Source organism: Bufo gargarizans, chromosome 4 (genome assembly GCF_014858855.1).
Source record: "Bufo gargarizans isolate SCDJY-AF-19 chromosome 4, ASM1485885v1, whole genome shotgun sequence".
Lineage (NCBI taxonomy): Eukaryota > Metazoa > Chordata > Amphibia > Anura > Bufonidae > Bufo > Bufo gargarizans.
Genome location: NC_058083.1, coordinates 287,436,639 through 287,457,693, shown reverse-complemented (window position 1 = coordinate 287,457,693; position 21,055 = coordinate 287,436,639). Strand labels below are relative to the sequence as shown.

The 21,055-nt window shown below is 43.8% G+C and overlaps 1 protein-coding gene across 1 annotated transcript in view; it reads right to left on the bottom strand.

Moving 5' to 3' along the window:
* Positions 1 to 21,055, bottom strand: part of FOXO3 (forkhead box O3) — a 127,660-nt gene that overhangs the window by 26,777 nt on the left and 79,828 nt on the right. Inside the window, exon 2 of the mRNA XM_044289316.1 lies at positions 1,243 to 2,657. Coding sequence (XP_044145251.1) covers positions 1,272 to 2,657 — 1,386 coding nt within the window. The 3' untranslated portion in view covers positions 1,243 to 1,271. The remainder of the gene's footprint in view (positions 1 to 1,242; positions 2,658 to 21,055) is intronic.

Below are 21,055 nucleotides of genomic sequence, written 5' to 3'. Positions count from 1 at the left end.
TTAGACAGTATTGTGAATAATATTTAATATATTTCTTAACATAATTCTGTGTATGTAGAAAATCTTTCAGATCTTTGAGTTCAGCTCATGCAAAATGGGAGCAAAACCGAAAGTGTTGCGTTTATATTTTTGTGCAGTATATATATCTCTGAACAGAGCTACAGTATGGTCCCATAGACTGCTATGAGTGTTGCATTATGGCTCCATAGAGCTCTGAGATTGCACAGTGCCCCAATACGCCTGTGTGTAGGAAGCCTTACTAAAACCTAGAGGAGATCTGTCACGCTTTGGTGTGGAAGGGAAATACCACACCGAGCATAGGAGGGAAGGGGGGAACAGGGAATCAGGCCTAAGAACTAGGGAAGGAAAATGGACACCTCCTAGTGAAAACCCTAACCAAAATCCTAACTGACTACCAGTATGAACAGACCCCAAAGGTACTGTAGGTGAGTTCATACGCAGGAATACCTAGACTCCTATCTAGCCCTATAGGACCCTGGTACTAATGGCAGGGATAAGACTACCTGTTCCTCCAAAAGGAAGGACGAACAGGAGTCTCCTTCAGGCCTAATACAAACAATAGGGAAATGCAACACACAGAACCCAAACAAAATACAAAAGGGAAAGGAAAGACTTAACTCCGAAGGAGCAATGTAAGCACCAGGAACTCAGCCAAGATCCAACCACAATCTATCCAAAGGTCCAAACAGAAGCTATAAACCGCACAGAATTGTGGGAGAAGCAACTATAAATAGAGAAGGTTAAATGACCCTAATAGCCACACCTGGGGAAAGAAGGTGTGGCAAGCACCAGAAACAACACAAACGTCATTTGATCCAAACGGAAAACATGTCAGATCAAACCACGTGTTGCCAGTCTCACCAATCTCCTGCCACCTGCCGCGGGAACATCCGTGACAAGATCTCTCCAATCTGTGTCCTTTCATATCTTTGTAAATGAGCAGTGACGAATGTGAGTAACAAAATGAGTATGTTTCAGACAGACATGAGCAGAAGAAAGCTGTTAAGAAAATTTTAATCAGAATCATCTAGAAAGAATGATAGCAATGACCAAAGATATATGGGATGATGGTCATACATGCAAATTATCTTTTCAGTTAGATAAAACTACAAGTTCAATTTGGCTGAAAGGTTTCAAGGTGAAAATAATATTTAATTATCTGAGAGCTACAGCCAAGTATAGACATTTGTTTCTAAAAGTAATTTTATAGATATGACTGACCTGGCAAGGTCATTTTTCAATCACTTTCATCAACCTGGTACCCAACTTTGTGAAGAGGTCTGCTTAGCACCTGTGAAGTTTCCCACACTTAGGCTGACATTCTGTGCAGAGATGAGGGAGTCAAAGTTAAAATCCAGCCCATCTGCATCCATGAGATCATTTCGAATGATAGTTTCCATATCACATTCCAAGCTCCCATTGAATATTTCCAGGTCTAAGTCAGTTGGGAACTTTTCATGCACTGGAAGGTTCATGCCTGTGGAGTACAAGGACCCTGAGAGCGTATCTGAGAGGGCTTGCATAGAATTAGTGACTGCGGACTGCTGCTGGTGCTTAGATGAGTCCAAATTGTTGCTGTCATTTAAACCAATAATATTTATGCTGTTTGACAAGGCACGGCTGCCACTTAGAAATGAGCTATGGGACTGCTGCTGGTGGGGAAGCAAGTTTTGATTAACCAGACCTCCACCTTGGTTGGACGGTGCGGCAAAAGACATCATTGGGTCATTCCTCAAAATTATATTTCTACGGGAATTCTGAGCAGTGACTGCAGTACTGGCTTGGGACATAAGTGGGTCAGATTGAGTCATTAATACATCACTATGGCTAAGTGAGTCAGTGGTAAGGAGGTCCTGTAGAGACTGATTACTGTAATGATTTATGGACGAAAACGTTGCTTGTTTGTTCTCTTGTATGGTTTGCATTGGGGACTGGCGTAGAGAGGTCAAAGGAAAATTGAAGCTACTTGTGTTATTGAAGCTACTGGATGGAGAGCTGAGGCTTGAGCTCTTAGTGCCAAAGGTAAAGCTGGAGCTTCTCTGCATGCCTACACCAGGAGATGACTGCTGAGAAGTAAGGGAAATGTCATCCAGCAAATCATCCATAAGGTTTTCTGTTAGGCCATCATTTAAGTTCATGGTTCCAGCCATATCTGTTATCCTTGGCAGCTCCACTGTGGGTGGTTTACTCAGAGATGGAGACAAACTACCCGGGCTATACAACATAGGGGATATAGGACAGTCATCATCTTGAACATCATCAAGTTCAGTGGTAGCTGGGATTGGAGATAAACGACCACTTATCGTGCTGGCGTTAGAGTTTGTACGAGACCGGAAATCTGTCCAGGTGTCCAATTCATCACTGCTGCGTGATGTAGGGCTTCCTGGCCATTTAAGCTGTGAAGGGCTATCATCGGTAGTGTCCTGGGCCACCTGCATGGATGCTTTTTTCTTTGCTGCTCTTCCCCGGCTCTTAGTGTATTTGTTACTGTTGTCCATAGACACAGCTCGCCGTCTTGGTGCCTTTCCACCTTTTCCTCCTTCTGGGTTGATCATCCACCAAGAACTTTTTCCAGTGCCCTCATTCTGAACTCGAATAAATCTGCTGTGCAGAGACAAATTATGCCGTATTGAATTCTGAGGAAATAAGAATGAAAGGGCAAGTTAGATAGGTGCAGACAAAGCAAGTGAATGCATAAATAGTTTCTAATATCTTCAACAAATTGCAGAACCGATTTTCTCTACGCTCATGGTTCCCCTTGGGTGAATATATTTGTCATAATCTCCTCCACTATCTTTGATGGGCTGTACTATGTAATCATTATCTTTTCATTCAATAATCGCTGTCTTAGTCCATCACCTTCAGTGCATTATATCAGAACATTTTCAAAGTCACCAATAAAAAAGAAGACATTTATAACTTTTCTGCTATTGTAAACAAGGATCTGAGCAATATAAACTGTTGTAATAAAGTAACAAAGAAAGGCAGGAAATACCAATAAGGGCACTTTCACACTTGCGGCAAGACGGATCTGACAGGCTGTTCACTATGTCGGATCCGTCCTGTGGCTATTTCGCCGTGCCGCCGGACTAAAAAGCCTGACATGCAGTAATTTTAGTCTGGCGGCCTTTCGCCGTGCACCGCTGTGCTGCGCCGGAGCTCCGCCCCCGTCCCCATTATAGTCAATGGGGACGGAGCGGCGGTCCGGCGGCACGGCAAAATAGCCGCAGGACGGTTCCGACATGGTGAAAAGCCTGTCGGATCCGTCCTGCCGCAAGTGTGAAAGTAGCCTAAGGGTGAATGATCAAGTACTACTAAAAAGTTGACAACTAGTATAAAATAACATCTACTTTCTACAATTAATACATATACAGTATTTTTGCTTCATAAGACGCACCAGACTATAAGACAAAAGAAAATTCGTTTTTTTTTTCTAGGTCCTCTATGAAGGAAATGTGGTATACTGAAGTGGAGGGGTCAAGGCCAGTAACTTTAGGGTGCAGCATGGAGGGGCAATAGTTTTGGTCAGCTCATGTTACCCTTAGTGGCATCTGCTGACCATTGTACCAACCAGAAAATGGTGCATGTGGTCACCTCATTAAAAGTACCTATAAATGTGTCATTGCTCTGTTGTGTCCTGCCATGCTTCTTGTTCTGCTAGATTATTTTTAATTATTTGTCAGCTTCACACACACACAGAGTTCTGGTACACACACAGCTTTGCTACACACACAGTACTGCCATACACATGCACAGCCTGCTAAACACAGATACGGCCCTTCTACACAAACACACAGCCCTGCTACACACATACAGCTCACATATCCTAGCAATATGCCCCCATTGTCTCAGATTGGAATTCCCCTTCAAGACAGAAGTCAGAGATCTCAGTCTTAATACATTCCCCTGTGCTTTTTTTGCCTTTTAAAAAATGCTCGGAAATTCTGGAATTTTTGGGGTGGTGGTTTTTAGTCACACATTTGAGGTCATTTACTAAGATCATGTTTTTTAGCCAGTCTTAGATTCCCCCTATGCTGCTGTAACATTTGGCTAATACTTAGGGTACTTTCACACTAGCGTTTTTCTTTTCCGGCACTGAGTTCCGTCCTAGGGGCTCAAATCCGGAAAAAAACTGATCAGTTGTATCCTAATGCATTCTGAATGGAGAGTCAGTCCTTCAGGATGCATCAGGATGTCTTCAGTTCAGTCTTTTTGACTGATCAGGCTTTTCAGAAAAACGTAGCATGCAGTATTTTTACCTCCGGCCAAAAAGCCTGAACACTTTGACTGAACGCCTGATCAGGCTTTTCTCCCATTGACTTGCATTAATGCCGGATCCGGCCCTGTGTGTTCAGTCAAAACGGATCCGGCTTTTGCATGTTAAACCCGAAAAATGTGAAAAAAAAGTTAAAGTCCATAAATGGCGGATCCGTTTTTTCCAATGCATTTTTCCATTGTGATCGAAAGCCTGATCAGGATTCAAATGTAATCCGTTTTCACACGTTTTTCCGGATCCGGCGGGCAGTTCCAGTGTCGGAATTGAACGCCGGATTAAAACAACGCTAGTGTGAAAGTAGCCTAAGATTCAAAGTGAGCGAACTCGGGGATAAACGACCGTGCAACAAAATATTGTCACACAAATAAGTTGCAAAACGGGTGTAGAGAGCTACATAGATGAATTTTTTCCACCCTATAGAAATCTGGAAAAATGCCACACACTGAGAAATACCAAGGGAGCAAAAAAGGCTAGAAAACTGTTTTAAAATGCCACTACGAAGGGCATTTTTAGAATTTCCTATTTGTCAGCATGTAACATCTGGCTGCTGTGGTTTTTGTTCCAAAAAACCCTCATTATAAGATGTAGGGTGAAACCTGTGATACTATAAACATGTGAAGCTTGAGGCCTCATTCACACAGCCACATTATGGCTTCATCCAATTTGGTTACTCTGATATGAAACATTTTATCTCACAGATTCCATGGTGGCATACTCTTTCACATGCCATATTACATAATAGTGCACACATAATGCAGCACTGCACCACAGCGATCTTGGGATGTCCGGTGAATGTCGCAGCCAAGATTGCCATTCAACCCCCACCCCCTCCTCAAGAGAACTGAAAAATTACTATGGGAGAAATTCACATTCTTTCATGGATTGTATTGGCATATTGCATAGATATTCTCTCCCACAAGCATCACTTCTAGTTATGGCTACCCACAGAGGCATGATATGGTAGCAAAGGGCATGACTACCAACACATAATACATCCTTTATTTCATGCAGCGAAGGGTATGATCGCACGTTCAGGTTTTTTTTAAGCCAAAACCAGAAGTGGATTTGAAAAAAAACTTAACTCATGTCTGTCTTTTATACTTTCTCTCCTTTCATGATCATGTGCCTGTACCCTTATACTTTCTCACAAAAAAAAAAAGTTAAAACAAAAATATAGAAATTTCATATCTGCTAAACGTTCATTTTTCTTTTTAATGCAGTTTTGAAAGCCAGGAGAGGATTTTAAGAAAAGAGCAGCCATATCTGTGCTTAAAGAGGACCTTTCACGGGTTCTGACATTACAGTATCAATACCTGGCACTGTAGGGCATAGATGTCACATCGCAAATTTTTTTACTGATATGCTTGTCCGTTGGGATGCTGTGTCTTCGTTCTGTTTTGCCACCCTGTATAGCATCAGTACAGGGAGGATGAGGAGACGGCTGGGTTTCTCAGGGGGCGTCTCCTTCTCCATGGCGTGACACGGTCTGTTGTATTGTCAAAACTGGTTATTGGCAAATGCTCCCTCCTGCAGACTTGCGAAGGGAAGCTTGGCAGCTCTGCTGGGGCTCTGTGGATGTAATCTTCCTGTTTGACGCTGCTGCAGCCAATTGCTGGCCACGGCGGTGATCTGCTCCTATTGTGTCATGACAAATGGTCACGTGATGCAAGAAGAGCAGGTCTCTACTGCGGCCATCTCCAGGAAGCAGGTAACTACGCTTCCCTTTGCAGGTCTGCCCAAGAGGGATGGGTTTTCCAACTGCCCCACCCCCACCAAAGTTGTACAACCCCTTTAATACTTTCTATCTTTTTAGGATCCACTCCTAATTTTGGCAACAAAAAACTTGAACATGTGGCAGCACTCTCTCAGAAAATAGGAAAGTATTGCCAAAATCCCTTCTGCTTGCATCCAATCCCATTAAAAGAAGCAAAAAACAATGAACTCCCTTTTCCTTCTTTTTGCCACTAGGGTGGTGTGTGGCGGGGCTAATTAACAAATTGTTCACCTGTCTTTACCTCCTGACTGGCTGCACAATGAGGCACAACAGGGCAATTTTACGGCTTGACAGCTCCGGCCAGATCTGCATTGTGGCCATTGTCAACAGCTGTTAAGCTTTATGTTATGTGACAAGAGCATGTATGTAACCCCCTCAACGGCTGAAAGAAACAAACCCGATTCAGCTGTCAAATATGATTAAACTGAATAACAGCTAATGCAGATGTATGTTAGCGGAGACCCATACCACACATTCATAATATGACCTATTCTTAAAGACCTAGTCTAGATGAGGCCTGCGATGGCAGAGGAGCCATGTAATGTATGACAAGGCACAGGCCTCGCTATAAATTATAGGCCTCCTCTGGCTCTCTGTGCGCTCGGAGCACTAGTTTTCAGTCACTATTTACGCCAGTTTGTATGGTGGATTTGAGACTTTTTTATGCCATTATACGGCGTAGGGGGAATAATGAATTTCCTCCAAATTGTCCAGAGAACACCGGATGCCTTAGCTTTAACGGGAACCTGTCGCCATTCCTGACATGTCAGTTTTTGTACATACTATTGTAAACAACGTTTCTGAAACATTTTTCCTTACAACTGTACTGATCCTCTGTTATTCCTCCTAGATATGTACAAATAAATTGACCATTCATCTGGCCACAACTGTGTCTCTCTGTATAGTTTGGCATTGTCTATCCGAACAGAGTCATGAGGCCTCAATAATGGAAACTGCCTAATAGGAAAACTGTCTCGGTTGTCCTTGGTAAGAAGGACAACCGAGGGTAAATTCACACAACCGTATTCATGTGTCCGCATCTGTTCCGCTATTTTGCGGAATAGATGTGGACCCATTCATTTGAATGGGGCAGCAAAAGATTTGTACATTCGTAACGTGGCCCCGCAAAAAAAGATAAATATGTATGCATTACATTGCAAAGGGTGACATCTGCACAAAAATATGCACAAACAAATCAAATGCAGCTGATTTCAAAATCCACACCTCAGGTCCATTTCCATGCAGAAAATTGCCACCCCGTGTAGATCACATTTTGAAAATGTCTATTAAGCCTCATTTACAGTCCATGCCACGCTCAAATCCAAATCCATGAAAAGGTGGTCAGTGATGCTTCCGAAGCTGCCCCTGAAGGATCCATGTGTGGTCCATGTGTCCGTTTTTTGCTGTGCGTGTGTCATCCGTGTTTCTATGACACTGCACAGCTGAAAAATAATTTTCACGGACCCATAGACTCTATTGGGCGTGATGGATCTGTGAACATGGACAAAATAGAGCATGCATCCATGCTAAGAACATGGACCAACGGACTGTGCTAAAACACCTGATGTGTGAATATACACATTAAAATAAATGGCGTGTGTTGTCCATGGAGAACACGTACAGCACACGTCCGTGGAACACTGACGTGTGAATGAGGCTTTACGCTGCAGATTTTCCACAAGAAGATCTACGTGTGTCGCGCGACATTTTGTCACACCAAGGTCGTGCAACAATTTTTATAATGATAGTCTATGGTGTCGTGTCCCATTGCGACAGTAGCAAAAAATCCGACCAAAATGGATTTTCTGCGACTGCCACGTCACAGCATGTAGCTGTGCGACACCATTAACTATCACTATAAAAATTGCTGTGCGACATTGGTGCGACATCAATGTCGCACGACACATGTTGCAGTGTAGTTGTGTCCTATGTGTCGCGCGACACATGGGGTCGTGTAGCCCTAGCTACATGTGCATATACCCTTACCCTGGGTTCACACCTGAGCGTTTTACAGCGCGCTGTAAAACGCTTAAGACATGAAAACCAATGCTTCCCTATGGGAAGGGTTCACACCTGGGCGTTTTACAGCGCGTACGAACGCGCTGTAAAACGCCCGACGCTCAAACAAGTACTTGAGCTTCTTTGGGGCGTTTTGACGCGCGTTTGTGGCCATAGGACACTGCAGTCAATGACACAAACGCGCGTCAAACGCGCGTTTACTATTACAAAAAACGCGCATAAAAACGCGCGACAAAAACGCGCGTTTGAGGAACGCTTAGGTGTGAACCCAGGGTTAGGGTATGGTCACACAAAGAAAGCAGATCTATCTGGCCAAGATCCACAGGCACAACAGACGCCTGTAATAGGCTCGTTTTTGTTGCAGTACTGCTGCTGGGATCTCGGTGGGACTTCCACTGCTTTTACGCTTTGCATTACAAAGTTATAAAAATTATAAAGTTATAAAATTGCAGCATAAATTTACATTCTGTGGACTGAAAACATGCAGCGTAAATCCGTTTATGCTGCAAGTTTTCTCCGCAGGATGCGGATTAGAGATTTTAAATCACATCCACTTTGCTTGTACTGTAAATGCTGTAGATTTTCTGCAGAGAATGCGCAGCATTTACGCCATGATGCTAAGGGTACGCAATGCTAAGGGTACAAATACACGTGGCAGAACTGCGGGTAGAGAACACTCAGCATTTTACAGTAATAGAAAAGTAGATGAGGTTTTACAATATGTCATCCACATGATGTGATGCAGATTTTTAAATCTGCAGTATGACAATAAATACTGTGGGTTTCCACTGCGGATTTCACCTTCTGCAATGCATAGGGTGAAATCCACAGCAAATCCCTCAACTTAGGTTTCATGCACACGACTATGTGCTGGCAGGGCCTGGGCTGCGGACCGCAAATTGCATGGGCACCGACCGTGGAGCCGCCACATGCGGATCGTGGACCCATTTCCTTGAATGCGACTATCTGACTTTTTTGCAGTGCAGAGGCACAGATAGAAAACCCACGGAAGCACTCCGTAGTGCTTCTGTGGGCTTATGATCCGTGCCTCCGTTCTGCAGCGCATCTCCCGGATTGCGGACCCATTCAAGTTAATGGGTCCGCATCCGTGATGCGGGGTGCACACAGCCGGTGCCCATGTATTGCGGACTCGCTGTTTTGCGGGCCACAATGCGGCAACGGCCTTGTGCATGAGCCCTAACGCTTATGTAACACAAACGGATTTTGCTGCAGGTTCGTAACACATTTTTTACTGCGACATCAGTACAAAATCCGGGCCTCAAATTCTTCTTGTGCAGCTTTAACCTTAATGTTACATCTGTGGGAACTGGCATGAAAATATGACTTCCAGTCAGATCCATGGTTTCCAGTTACTGTGCAGGGAACATAAGCTGACCACAATAGAGATTCTTTCCAAGTGAACCCAAAGTCTGGCATTCTGCAGACATCTTTCCTTTCATCCTCCAGAGCAGCATTTACTTAAAGAACTGCAGTAGTGTTTGGTGGCTACAGTATAATAAGGTCACTGAGTACATATAGGTTTTGCTCCTAGTGCACACCGTATTTGTGGGTACGTAGCACGTCAGTAAAATACAAGCAATGCAGGCAATTGCAAGGAAACTGGGAGCACACCAAGGAAAATACTGTGCGAGTTGCAGTCAGCAGTGTAAACATATGAAGGAGCTGGTAAGGAGCCTACATTTCAGGACCGTAACAGCTGTTTGCGCTCTGTGCCCGCTGGAGAGCTTTTCAGAACATTCCATTCTACACAGTCGCACATTCAATTCTGGCATAAACTCCAGACCATTTATAGTTTTTGTATGAGGCTTACACATAAAGATCCAGTAGTGTCAATAGTTTACTTGGTGAAACAATCAAACAATAACAAGCTTTTAAAAGCACAAAATCTCACCTACAAAAAGAAATAGTAAAAGGTACTTTGGTATAGAAAAGCATAAAAATATCTTATTTCAGTTCACGTATAGGCACAAAGCCTGAGACTGCACTACTGCACCACTACAATATTGAGAATATGTGTCCTGTTGAAGGAACCTGATAACAGAACACATTTCCTTTATGATGTCTTACAAAAGTGGGTGCAGTAGCACCATCCAATGGATGCCCTGGTCTCGTTTTTTGCTAACATTTATGCCTGTATACAAATGTAAATGTTAGTAAATTTACCGAGGCTGGAGTCTTTTTGCACAACCAGTTAAAATGGAGACTTGCAGTTATTTTACACCTAAAATAGTCACAAGTCCCTTAGTAAAATGTGCCCGAGTGCTCTTTTTGTATTAACAGTCTAGGTCGAAGGGATGTGTGTCATGTCACGGCTCACAAAATGAGAGGGCATGCATAGCAGAGTTGGGATAATTGTGCTCACTAGTTCTGCATTAACAAGGCATTTGACTGGTGCTCTAATCTAAAACAAGTCTGTCCTGGGAGGTGACATGTTCCGTTGAATTGCTAATTACAATAATGAATTGGTATGATCTGCGTCAGACAAGGGATCAGTGTCTCTAAGATGTGTATAATCTGCAGATCCCAAAGACCTGAATGGGTTAGTGTACAATCCGCAAAAAAAAAAATATGGATGAAAAATATGGTCATATGCATGATGCCTAAAACCTTTTTGCTGTAGTCAGATGTTTATGGAACTACAGTATGAAGATAACGTTTTTTTAAACCCTATGGATGATTTGATTTGAATATTGATTTTCTCATTTTTGTTAATAAAAACTGAAAAAAATACTAAGACTATATAGACTGGCAGTGCAGGGGTTACTACATAGACCAGCAGTGCAGGGGTTACTACATATACATAGACCGGCAGTGCAGGGGTTACTACATATAGGCAAGTGATGCAGTGGACTGGGCAGGCGATACAGGCAAGTGACGTGGTGGGCAGGCGGGCCAGGCAAGTGACGTGGCGGGTGGGCCAGATCAATTTGACTGTTCTGTAAAAAAAAAAAAAAAAAAAATCATCAGATGCCTCAAAGTCTAATTAATCTAATTAATTAGATTAATCGCCCAGCCCTGGTTCCAGCTATCGAAGAACATAGGAGAAGCTAGCATGGAGTGGACAGTAAAAATGTTAGTCTAGATATAATGTAATAGTGTAAAGAAAATTGTTGGACATGCATTTATAGCAAGGTGCTTAAAAAATGGCAAAAATATTAACATTTGAGTGGTATATGATTTTATACCAATGTGTTAATAAAAAACATAATATGCAGAGGAAGATGAAAATCCTACCCTATAAGTCAATGTCCAACACCATAAAAATGAGCCTTGCAACATGGCATCTGCCTGGCCTTCGAGACTCCGTCACAGAAAACAATTTATAGTTCATCGTTTGATTGCTGCAAGCTATTATAGGCAGCCATAATTTCAGAAATTTGAACAATTATACAAGAATTCTAATGACAATTGCTCCGCGTTTCGGGCCTCTAAAGGCTATTTAGCTGAAAAAATGCCAAAGCAAAACTTTTTTAAAACTTTGGTTTGGTCCCTTCCTAACCCTCCCCTTTCCCTACTTCAATTTATTAATTTTTTTTTTTTAAAAACAACAGTTTAAAAAACAAAAAACTTCAGTCACCTTCTGAATCGATGCTCAAGTACACTCCAAGGTTCACTTCGGACAAGAAAAAACACTTGGAATGAAATAACATATTCACAGGGCCATAAGATAAAAAGTATGCAACCAATACCACATATTTTATCGATCTGCCTTTCCTCAGAAGCTGTATAATGAATTATTATTAAATGTTCTTAGCAGAATTGTAGTGTATAGATTAATATCAGTTCAGCCAGGATCCATTTTCAAAAACGGATGTAATCTTAAATCATTTTGTGCAAACAGTTTGGATCACTTAGAATCTGTTCACACTATAATCATGGTTTCACAATGGAGTCAAGGCAGCTTTGATGGATCCATTTTCTAACAGACTGCAACAAATCCGGACATATCCTACTGTTTCTAATGGCCTCATGTAACAAAGCAAGTACACACAATAGCAACTTTTTCATTCGATTTTTATTTTCAGGAGTGGATCCTATGGCCGCTTTCAAACAGTCTTTGATCTTTCCATTATACCTCTGTGTAGGCTCCATTGTAGGTTTTTCCTCACAATCACTGATGAAGATCACTGATCAAACACTGACTGTGTGAAGGCAGCCTAAAGGTAGGCAAGGAAGTAAAAAAGACTTATACTTCATATTCTGTAATCCATTCCTTGTGATAGTTAAAAGACAAAACAAAGTAAAACTAAACATGTATGAATCTAGCTCAAACTCTCAAATACCACACTGACCGCCAAGGGTGAAGAAGCCCTGCCAAATTACAATGAATGGAAAAGTTGTTGAATTTAATTATTTGTAGATGAAGTGAGTGAAATATATATATATATATATATATATATATATATGTATGGCGACACAATGAGGGGTTGTGTCTGGCAAGGCAGGTATTTTCCTCCCGACATGTGCGGCTGGGCTAGTTTTCAGCCAGGTGAGGTTTGTGCCGTGCTGGAGGGCCGAGAGCCGCACGTTGGGGAAACAGGCCCCCTAAAGCCTGCTGTGGACTACTGGAGGCAGAACGGCCAGCAAGGTGACTTGTGTTATGTGAACTTTCCATTGTGTGTGAATTAACACCAAAACTGCAAAGTTACGTGCTGTTTTGTGCAATTGCCTCAAGTGTGAATAAACACTGACGTTTTGAGTTAAGAACTTGCATTTTGCCCCTGTACTGCGCCCGCTTAGCCTATCTACCAGTGCGAAACCCCACAATTAATGGAGGATGCAGGTTTTGGTTTCTACATTTTTCAGGCAAGACAAAATAAAGGCTGTTGTGAAGGCCCTCATGAAGGCTAATCTGCAGCAGCGAGAGACAAACCTGCAGCAACGCAAGGCTGATAAGCAGCAGCAGGAGACTAACCAGTTGCTGCTACAACACGTGATGGCTTTGCAGACAGCAGGAGCAACCCCGAGTGTCCACGATGCCCGAAAAGCAGTCCGTGTTGCGATTCCTAAGATGACCCCCCGCAGACAACATTGAAACCTACCTGGCGATGTACGAGAGAGTGGCCATCGGGGAAAAGCTACCCCGTGACCAGTGGGCTGAGGTTGTTGCTCCATTCCTGGCAGACGATTCCCAGTGGGTGTATTTCGACTTGCCGGACGATCAAGCGGCCAACTACCAAAAAGTAAAGGGTGAGATTTTGGCAAGACTGGGGGTGAATGTGTTGGTCTGGGCCCAGCGGTTACATCAGAGGGGGTTTAAGCCAGCTAAGCATGCGAGGACCCAGTATTATGACTTACTCCACCTCTTACAAAAGTGGCTACAGCCTGATGTGCTGAGTCCCATGGCTATGCTGGATAGACTATTGGCTATGTTCTGGAGGGCTCTGCCACCCCCTCTCCAGCACTGGATCAGCCAGGTGTCTCCTGGCAACACCCTAGAAATGGTGGACCTGGTGGAGCGCTACAAGGCTACTAAGACTGTTAAAGGGGGTTATTTTGGGAGGGGGGCAGTTAAACCCTCTACCCGGCGACTTGTACCAACCAAACCCACCCGGGGTGTACCCTTTACGGACCTGTCTCCGATAGTCTGCTGGCGGTGTTCCCCATCAGGTGGAACTCATGGATACTAACTATGGCTACCATCAGTCGCTATATGCCAGGAAGCTGTGTGCAGCAAGTACCCCAAAAACTCTAAATCACTTGTGCCAGGTGGAGGTAGGAGACACTCCAGCGGAGGCTCTGCTGGACTCAGTGAGTCTGGTGTCCCTAGTAAGAGCTCCCCTGGTACGGTCAGCGGAGTATACTGGTCGGGAAGTTGGGGTCATGTGCATCTATGGAGACTTAAAAAACTATCCCACCGCCCAGGTGTCTCTAACCACAGTGGCTGGTAGATGGACTCACAAAGTGGCAGTTGCCCCAAATCTACACTACGAACTTATAATAGGGAGAGACTTCCCGTCACTGTGGCCTGCTATGAGAGTGACTGATACCCATGAGACAGGGGTAACCCTACCAGAGTGGCCTGGCTCAGGGGGGAGACCAGAACCCTGGGAACCTGAGACTGAAGGGCCAGCTTTAGGGGTGATCGCCACTTCAGTGGAAGAAGGGGAGACAACCCCGCTAAGTTTGATGGTGGGAGACGTGGAGGACTTGCGTTCGGGTCCTGAATTGGCAGACCTAAATGTCTCCAGGGATAATTTTGGTACAGCCCAACGTCGGGACCCAACCCTTTCCCGCACCTGGGAAAATGTGTTAATAGTAGATGGTGAACAACAACCTGGGGTAGAGTCACTATTTCCTCGTTTTGCGGTTCATCAGGATATGTTGTATTGGGTAAACCAACTACGGGGTGAGCCTATTGAACAGTTGGTGGTCCCCAAGGCTTATCGCAAACTTGTGTTAGATGTGGCCCACCAACACGTTCTCGGGGGTCACCTGGGGCTGCAGAAAACTCAGGATCGTATTCTACAGCGGTTTTACTGGCCCAGAATATTCAAAGAAGTGGAAGAGTTTTGTAAGTCTTGCCCGACCTGCCAGATAACTAGCCACATTTCCGTAGTCCCCTAGTACCTCTCCCTATTATCGAAGTACCGTTTGACCGAATTGCTATGGACCTCATAGGCCCAGTACCGAAGTCAGCCAGAGGGCATCAACACATCTTAGTCATTCTAGACTACGCCACTCAGTACCCGGAGGTGGTGCCACTGCGACATTCCTCAGCCAAACTCATAGCTAAGGAGTTAATGGAGATGTTTTCCTGAGTAGGACTACCTAAAGAGGTTCTGACCGACCAAGGGACCCCTTTTATGTCCAAGGTGATGAGGGAACTCTGTAAGTTGCTGCACATAAAACAACTACGGACGTCCGTTTACCATCCGCAAACGGATGGTCTGGTAGAACGGTAACCAAACATTAAAAAATATGTTGAAAAAGGTAGTGTCTAAAGATGGGAAGGGCTGGGACCACCTTCTGCCCTATCTCATGTTCGTAGTGCGAGAGGTACCCAAGGCCTCTACTGGGTTCTCGCCCTTCGAACTGCTATATGGCAGACACCCTCGCAGTCTCTTGGACGTGGCCAAAAAGGCGTGGGAACAACAACCCACTCCACATAAAAGTGTCATTGAGTATGTTACCCAGATGCAAGATCGGTTAGAGACAGTGTTGCCTTTTGTTAGGGAGCATAGGGAGGCAACTCAGCGAGCCCAGAGTCGGGTCTATAATCGGCAGGCTCGGGTCCGGATCTTTAACCCGGGTGATCGGGTTTTGGTTCTGGTGCTGACCATGGAAAGTAAGTTCCAGGCTAGGTGGCAGGGGCCCTACGAGGTACTCGTGAAAATTGGAGATGTAAACTACAAGGTAAACCAGCCAGGGCGGCGAAAGCCAGAACAGGTTTACCATGTGAATTTACTCAAACTGTGGAAAGATAGTATATCTGTAAAGAATAAATCAAGGCAACTGGACGTACTGTAGATTTCTTGAAAACGTTTCACTCGTTCTTCCAACGAGCTTTCTCAATTCTGAGTGACTGTAGAATTCTCTGGGAATAAATATGTAACTGAATCAACATCTGGTAATTATACCCAGCATGGGGTCAGAGGTCATTATACCCAGCATGGGGTCAAAGGTGTTGATTCCATTATCCTAATTGGAGTCAGTAGGTGATAAAGACTTCCCAGAAAAAGGTGTCAAGACAGCATTGTATGTGTCAGACAATAGATGTCTAACCCCACCTCCTCTATTCAAGCCTGGCTTCTCCATTTTTACGTAGTTGGCCTCCTTCACACCTAGTTTGTACCAATCGGCCTCCTTATCCAAAACACGTACTTGACTGTCTTCAAAGGTGTGACCTGTTTCTTTTAGATGTAAGTACACAGCTGAATCTTGACCAGAGGTTTTGGCTCTTCTATGCTGAGCCATACGCTGATGTAGTTGTTGTTTTGTTTCGCCGATTTACAGTTCTGAGCATTCCTCATTGCACTGGAAAGATAGGGAAACCTGCACAAATCGAAACCCCACTATATATATATATATATATATATATATATAATGCATATATAAATCTTCATTACATTTTTCAGGCTGTTGCAAACTACCCTGTAGCACCCATATAAGCAAAGATATTTTTGGATGTCCAGCCTACTACCATTATCCAGATAAGGCTGCTACTATCACAAATAGACGGGAGAAAGCAAACCAGAGGTTGAACATGCTAAAACAAGACTTTCACAGCTGCCATGACTGTCTCCTCTACAAGGGCTTGTAAGGTCCTTGAACTTTAAATGGTGAGAGTTAAGCGGAGACAGAAACTCTTCTCACCGAGCTATTTTAGATACATAATCAGTTTATCGGCCATTCTGTGAAAACAAAATGCATGGGTTTAAAGGAAGCTTTGTTTCGATCGAAGTAGGAAGATTAACAGTTTCTCTTTCAACATGATCTGGTTATCTCTTGAGGGCTTGGAAAGAAATTAATTACGGTATACTGTGCAAATTCTTAAAGTTTAGCTGTAATTTCAAAAACATTTGATACGTCATGGTGACATATCAATGGTTTGATCGTTGGGGTCCAAGTGCTAAGACCTCAGCCGATCGCTAAAAGAGGAGATAGAAACACTCACAATAATGTCTTTCCTCACTGCTGGAGATGACCCTAGACTGGTTTATAAACTTTCTATTGAGCTCATCTTCAGCAGGAGAGATAGCACTCTGTCTGAGCGCTTCTATCTCCTCATTTTAATGATCGTGGGGGTCCCAACACTCTAATCCCACCAATCAAACCCTCTAGGACAGATCAAAGTATAGTTACACATTTATAATTCTTAGAATATCCCATAATAATTGTTTTCCAAACCCTCAAGAGATATGCAGACCATATCAATAAAGAAATTGAATAGTCATCTCGCCTGCCCCGTCAATCAAGAAGGAGAGAGGGGCTGTTAGAAGAAGCAGGAGGAGCAAGGGTGCACAGAGTGGCTTGGGTCCACCCTTGGTGCACTGAACTGTACATTTGCATATGGAATAAAAGTGTAAAGCGATAGATCACTAAGGCCTCATGCACACAACTGTTGTTTTGGTCCGCATCTGAGCCGCAGCATTTGCGGCTTGGATGCGGACCCATTCACTTCAATGGGGCCGCAAAAGATGTGGACAGCACTCCGTGTGCTGTCCGCAACCGTTGCTCCGTTCCATGGTCCACCAAAAAAATATAAACTGTCCTATTCTTGTCCGTTATATTAATGGCTGTCCACGCCGTTCCGCAAATTTCGGAACGCACACGGACGACATCCGTGTTTTGGGGATCCGCAATGTGCGGACGGCAAAACACACAACCATCGTGTGCATGAGGCCTAAGTGAAAGGCACCATTACATTCAGCTGAGCTAGCCCTACAAGGCATTTTGCCAGGTTTACCAGTGGATCCGTTTTCTGTTGTGCCATATAGTGTTAGTGAAACCGGATCCGTCCCCATTGACTTACATTGTGTCAGGACGGATCCACTTGCCTTCGCATCGTCAGGCGGACACCAAAATGCTGAATGAAGAGCAGAATAGAGGCGGAACGGAGGCAAACTGATGCATTCTGAGCGGATCCTTATCCATTCAGAATGCATTAGGGCAAAACTGATCCGTTTTTGACTGCTTGTGAGAGCCTTGAACGGAGTGAACTGTGGTACGCTTTAGGTGAGTCAGGGAAACCTATGTGTTTAGATAGGGCCCTGACGGGCAAGGTATTTTATTTTGGCTTTGTGTCTTTCTTTATGCCGTGTGCCACAATAAAGCACAGTTTGGCCCCTAAATCCTGGTGTCTGAAGAAGTGTGTGATTGCAACCCCCGGAAAAGAGCTAATCCCCCACAGATCGCCATGCTGATTATGGTATTACCTTGTAGGGCGGCCCCCACTGATGCCATGGGTATATATATATTTTTTCAAATATGTTGGCGTTTCTGTCTCCCTGGCTGTGAGCGCGATCCAATCAGAGTTGACCGCTCACAGCCAGGGAGAAGGAGCGAGATTCCTTCTTCCTGGTTGTGAGCAGTCCGCTCTGATTGGATCGCGCTCACAGCCATGGAGAAGGAGACGCCAACAGCAGAAGGCTGCGTCTCCTCCCTGTTGCGAGTTTACTGCTCATTATAATACAGCGCGCCAAATCATCGAGGGGGCCACAGTGGATGGACGGGGAAGGGGGGTGTTTGAAAAATAAAATATACACCCATGGCATCAAGGTAATACCATAATTAGCTTATGTCAAAACTGATGAAAGGTCCTCTTTATATGATCAAATAAATAAAAGAACCTAATAAATGGCATAAGAATCGAATTACAGATTTTCAGTCCATTCTAATGAGAAATACCCAACTTGGTCCTACTTATACTAATGTTGTCATATCAGTACAAAATATATATTTGGGAAAATGGAATATAAAGGAGAAAAATGGCTAATGCCTTGACTCATGTTATCCAACACAGAAGATCTGCAGGCTGTGGGTTTCCTAATGCAATGCAATACGGTAATAATTATCTGCAGATAAACCTACACTTTACAGGGATTGATAGAAAATCATGCCTGCTTTCTTCCAAAAACAAGCTGTCCAGAGGCTGTGTGTGGCAATGCAGCTTGGCTCTATTCATGTTAATGAAAGGGCCCCCCAGAGCGCCATTGCTTGGGGGACACATGGCAACACAGTCCTTGAGGGGTTAATATTAGATGTATGTGTATGGTTTCTCCTGCCCCCACCTTCTCCTCTTTCTCCTCATCTCTTCCGGTAAGGTACCTGTGTGTCAGCTGTTGCTGGGGGGCAACTGATTGGTGTTTATTGCAACGGCGGGAAGAATTACGCACTTCTATCGGAGGATTGAGCCTGTGGCGGGAAAATGGTTCCCTTCTATCGGAGGATTGAGCCTGCAGCGGGAAAATGGTTTCCTTCTATCGGAGGATTGAGCCTGCGGCGGGAAAATGGTTTCCTTTATACGTCCAGTGATCGGGGTATTGGCTGCCAGTCTGAAGAAGAAGGGCTGTAATACCGGACCCTGCCCACCTGCCCTAATTTTAATGTTTGCTCTCGTCACAATATTTATTTGTGGGGTATTGTCACGCAGCTTGTGCTAAGTGGACTTGGTTATTGCTGATTTTATAGTGTTGGTTTTAATATGGTTCAATATTTATAAAATTCATATATTTTATATGTATTTATTTATCGGTAACCCTCAATAAAACGTGGCCAATATTTATTCCAAATGGTTGTATTGTGTCTTTGTTTTTTATCATTATTCAGCCTCACACTGGCCCCCATAGGGGAAAGGTGGGCCCCCAAGTCCACCAGCACAGCATCTCAACTAACCTATATCAGTATAAAAAAATTGGGTAGACTATTATAGACACATCGGAAGGTTAAGATGGCCTCTAGGAATAGAGGCAGGCCAGCCAGTATCCTCTTTTTCCTGGGACCATCCTTTTGAAGTTATTACAGAGACCCCCATAATCATCTGGTGGCATCTTGTTGCTGTCTGCCTCTGTATGGGCAGGTAATATTTGCATGTCGCTGTACAGTGGGCCCTTGGAATGAATTTTATTGGTGGGCCTCCAAGTCCAACACCGTTATTATTTATTATATGGGACTTGTGTTGCCATGGGGCTGAGGTGCAGTTCCAGACACAACACTGTGATGTATGTGTTGCCACGGCATCTGGCCAGACCGGAACTCACGCGCTTCCGGTCCGGTAACAGCATTCCCCGGCTGAGATCGGGGGACCTGTTACCTCGATATAATTGACCGAAGCCCCAAGCCGGCTTCAGAGTCAATAAGATGTATATATCAATACAGACCACTAGGAGGCAGGCTTGTATTGATATAGTGCAATGGGCAATCGAATGATTGCCAGTTATTTTCACTCAAGGTGACTTAAAAAAAGTAAAATAAAAAAAAAAGGAAAAAAAAGTTTTTACAAATATAGAAAAAAAACAACTAAAAGTTAAAATCACCCCCCTTTTCTTAAAATAAAAATACTTAACCAATAAAAAAATAAACATCATGGGCGCTTGCCGCGTGCAAAAATGCTTATACTATTAAAAAATAACAATATTAAATGGCAGAAAACGTATTCAAGTGTGGTATCGTTGGAACAGTACTGACCTGGAGAATGAAGATAACAGGTCAATTTTACTGCATAGTGTACAGTGTAAAAAAAAAAAAAAACTTTATCAGAATTGATAAAGTTTTTACCAATTCTACCCAATTTGGAATTTTTTTTCCCACTCCCTACTTCATGGTATGCAACTGTAAATGGTGCCATTAGAAAGTACAACCTGTCCCGCAAAAAATAAGCCCTCATAAGGCTATGTGAAATGGAAAAATAAAAAGGTTAGGACTATGGGAAGGCGGGGAGTGAAAAATGAAAACGCAAAAATGGAAAATACCAGGGTCCTGAAGGGGCCTTTCACAGTTTTGTTATATTATAGATAAATATCTTTACTTGCGGGGTACCCCCCACTGATGCTGCCACACTGAATGTTTTTTTTAAATATCTCTCCTGCGCCCCGCTGTGCCCCCCTGTATTTTTCCTGCTCAGAATGATAATACTGAGCATCGGTACAGGGAGGAGGAGACGCCAGGGTTTCTCAATGGGAGTCTCCTTCTCCCTGGCTGTGACTCTTCTCTCTCCTTCTCCCTTCTCTGTCCGCTGTGATTAGATCGCAGCACAACCAGGGAGAAGGAGACGCCCATTGAGAAACCCTGGCGTCTCCTCCTCCCTGTACCGATGCTCAGTATTAACATACTGAGCGGGAAAAATACAGCGGGGCGCAGGAGCGATATTTTTAAAAAACATTCAGGGTGGCAGCATCCGCTTTTGTCCAGTCTTTTTGACAGACTCTGCAACAGATTCTATATACAGAAATTTGAGTTGAGTGTGTGTGTTACCCCTGCTACATCTGTACATTATTCTACAG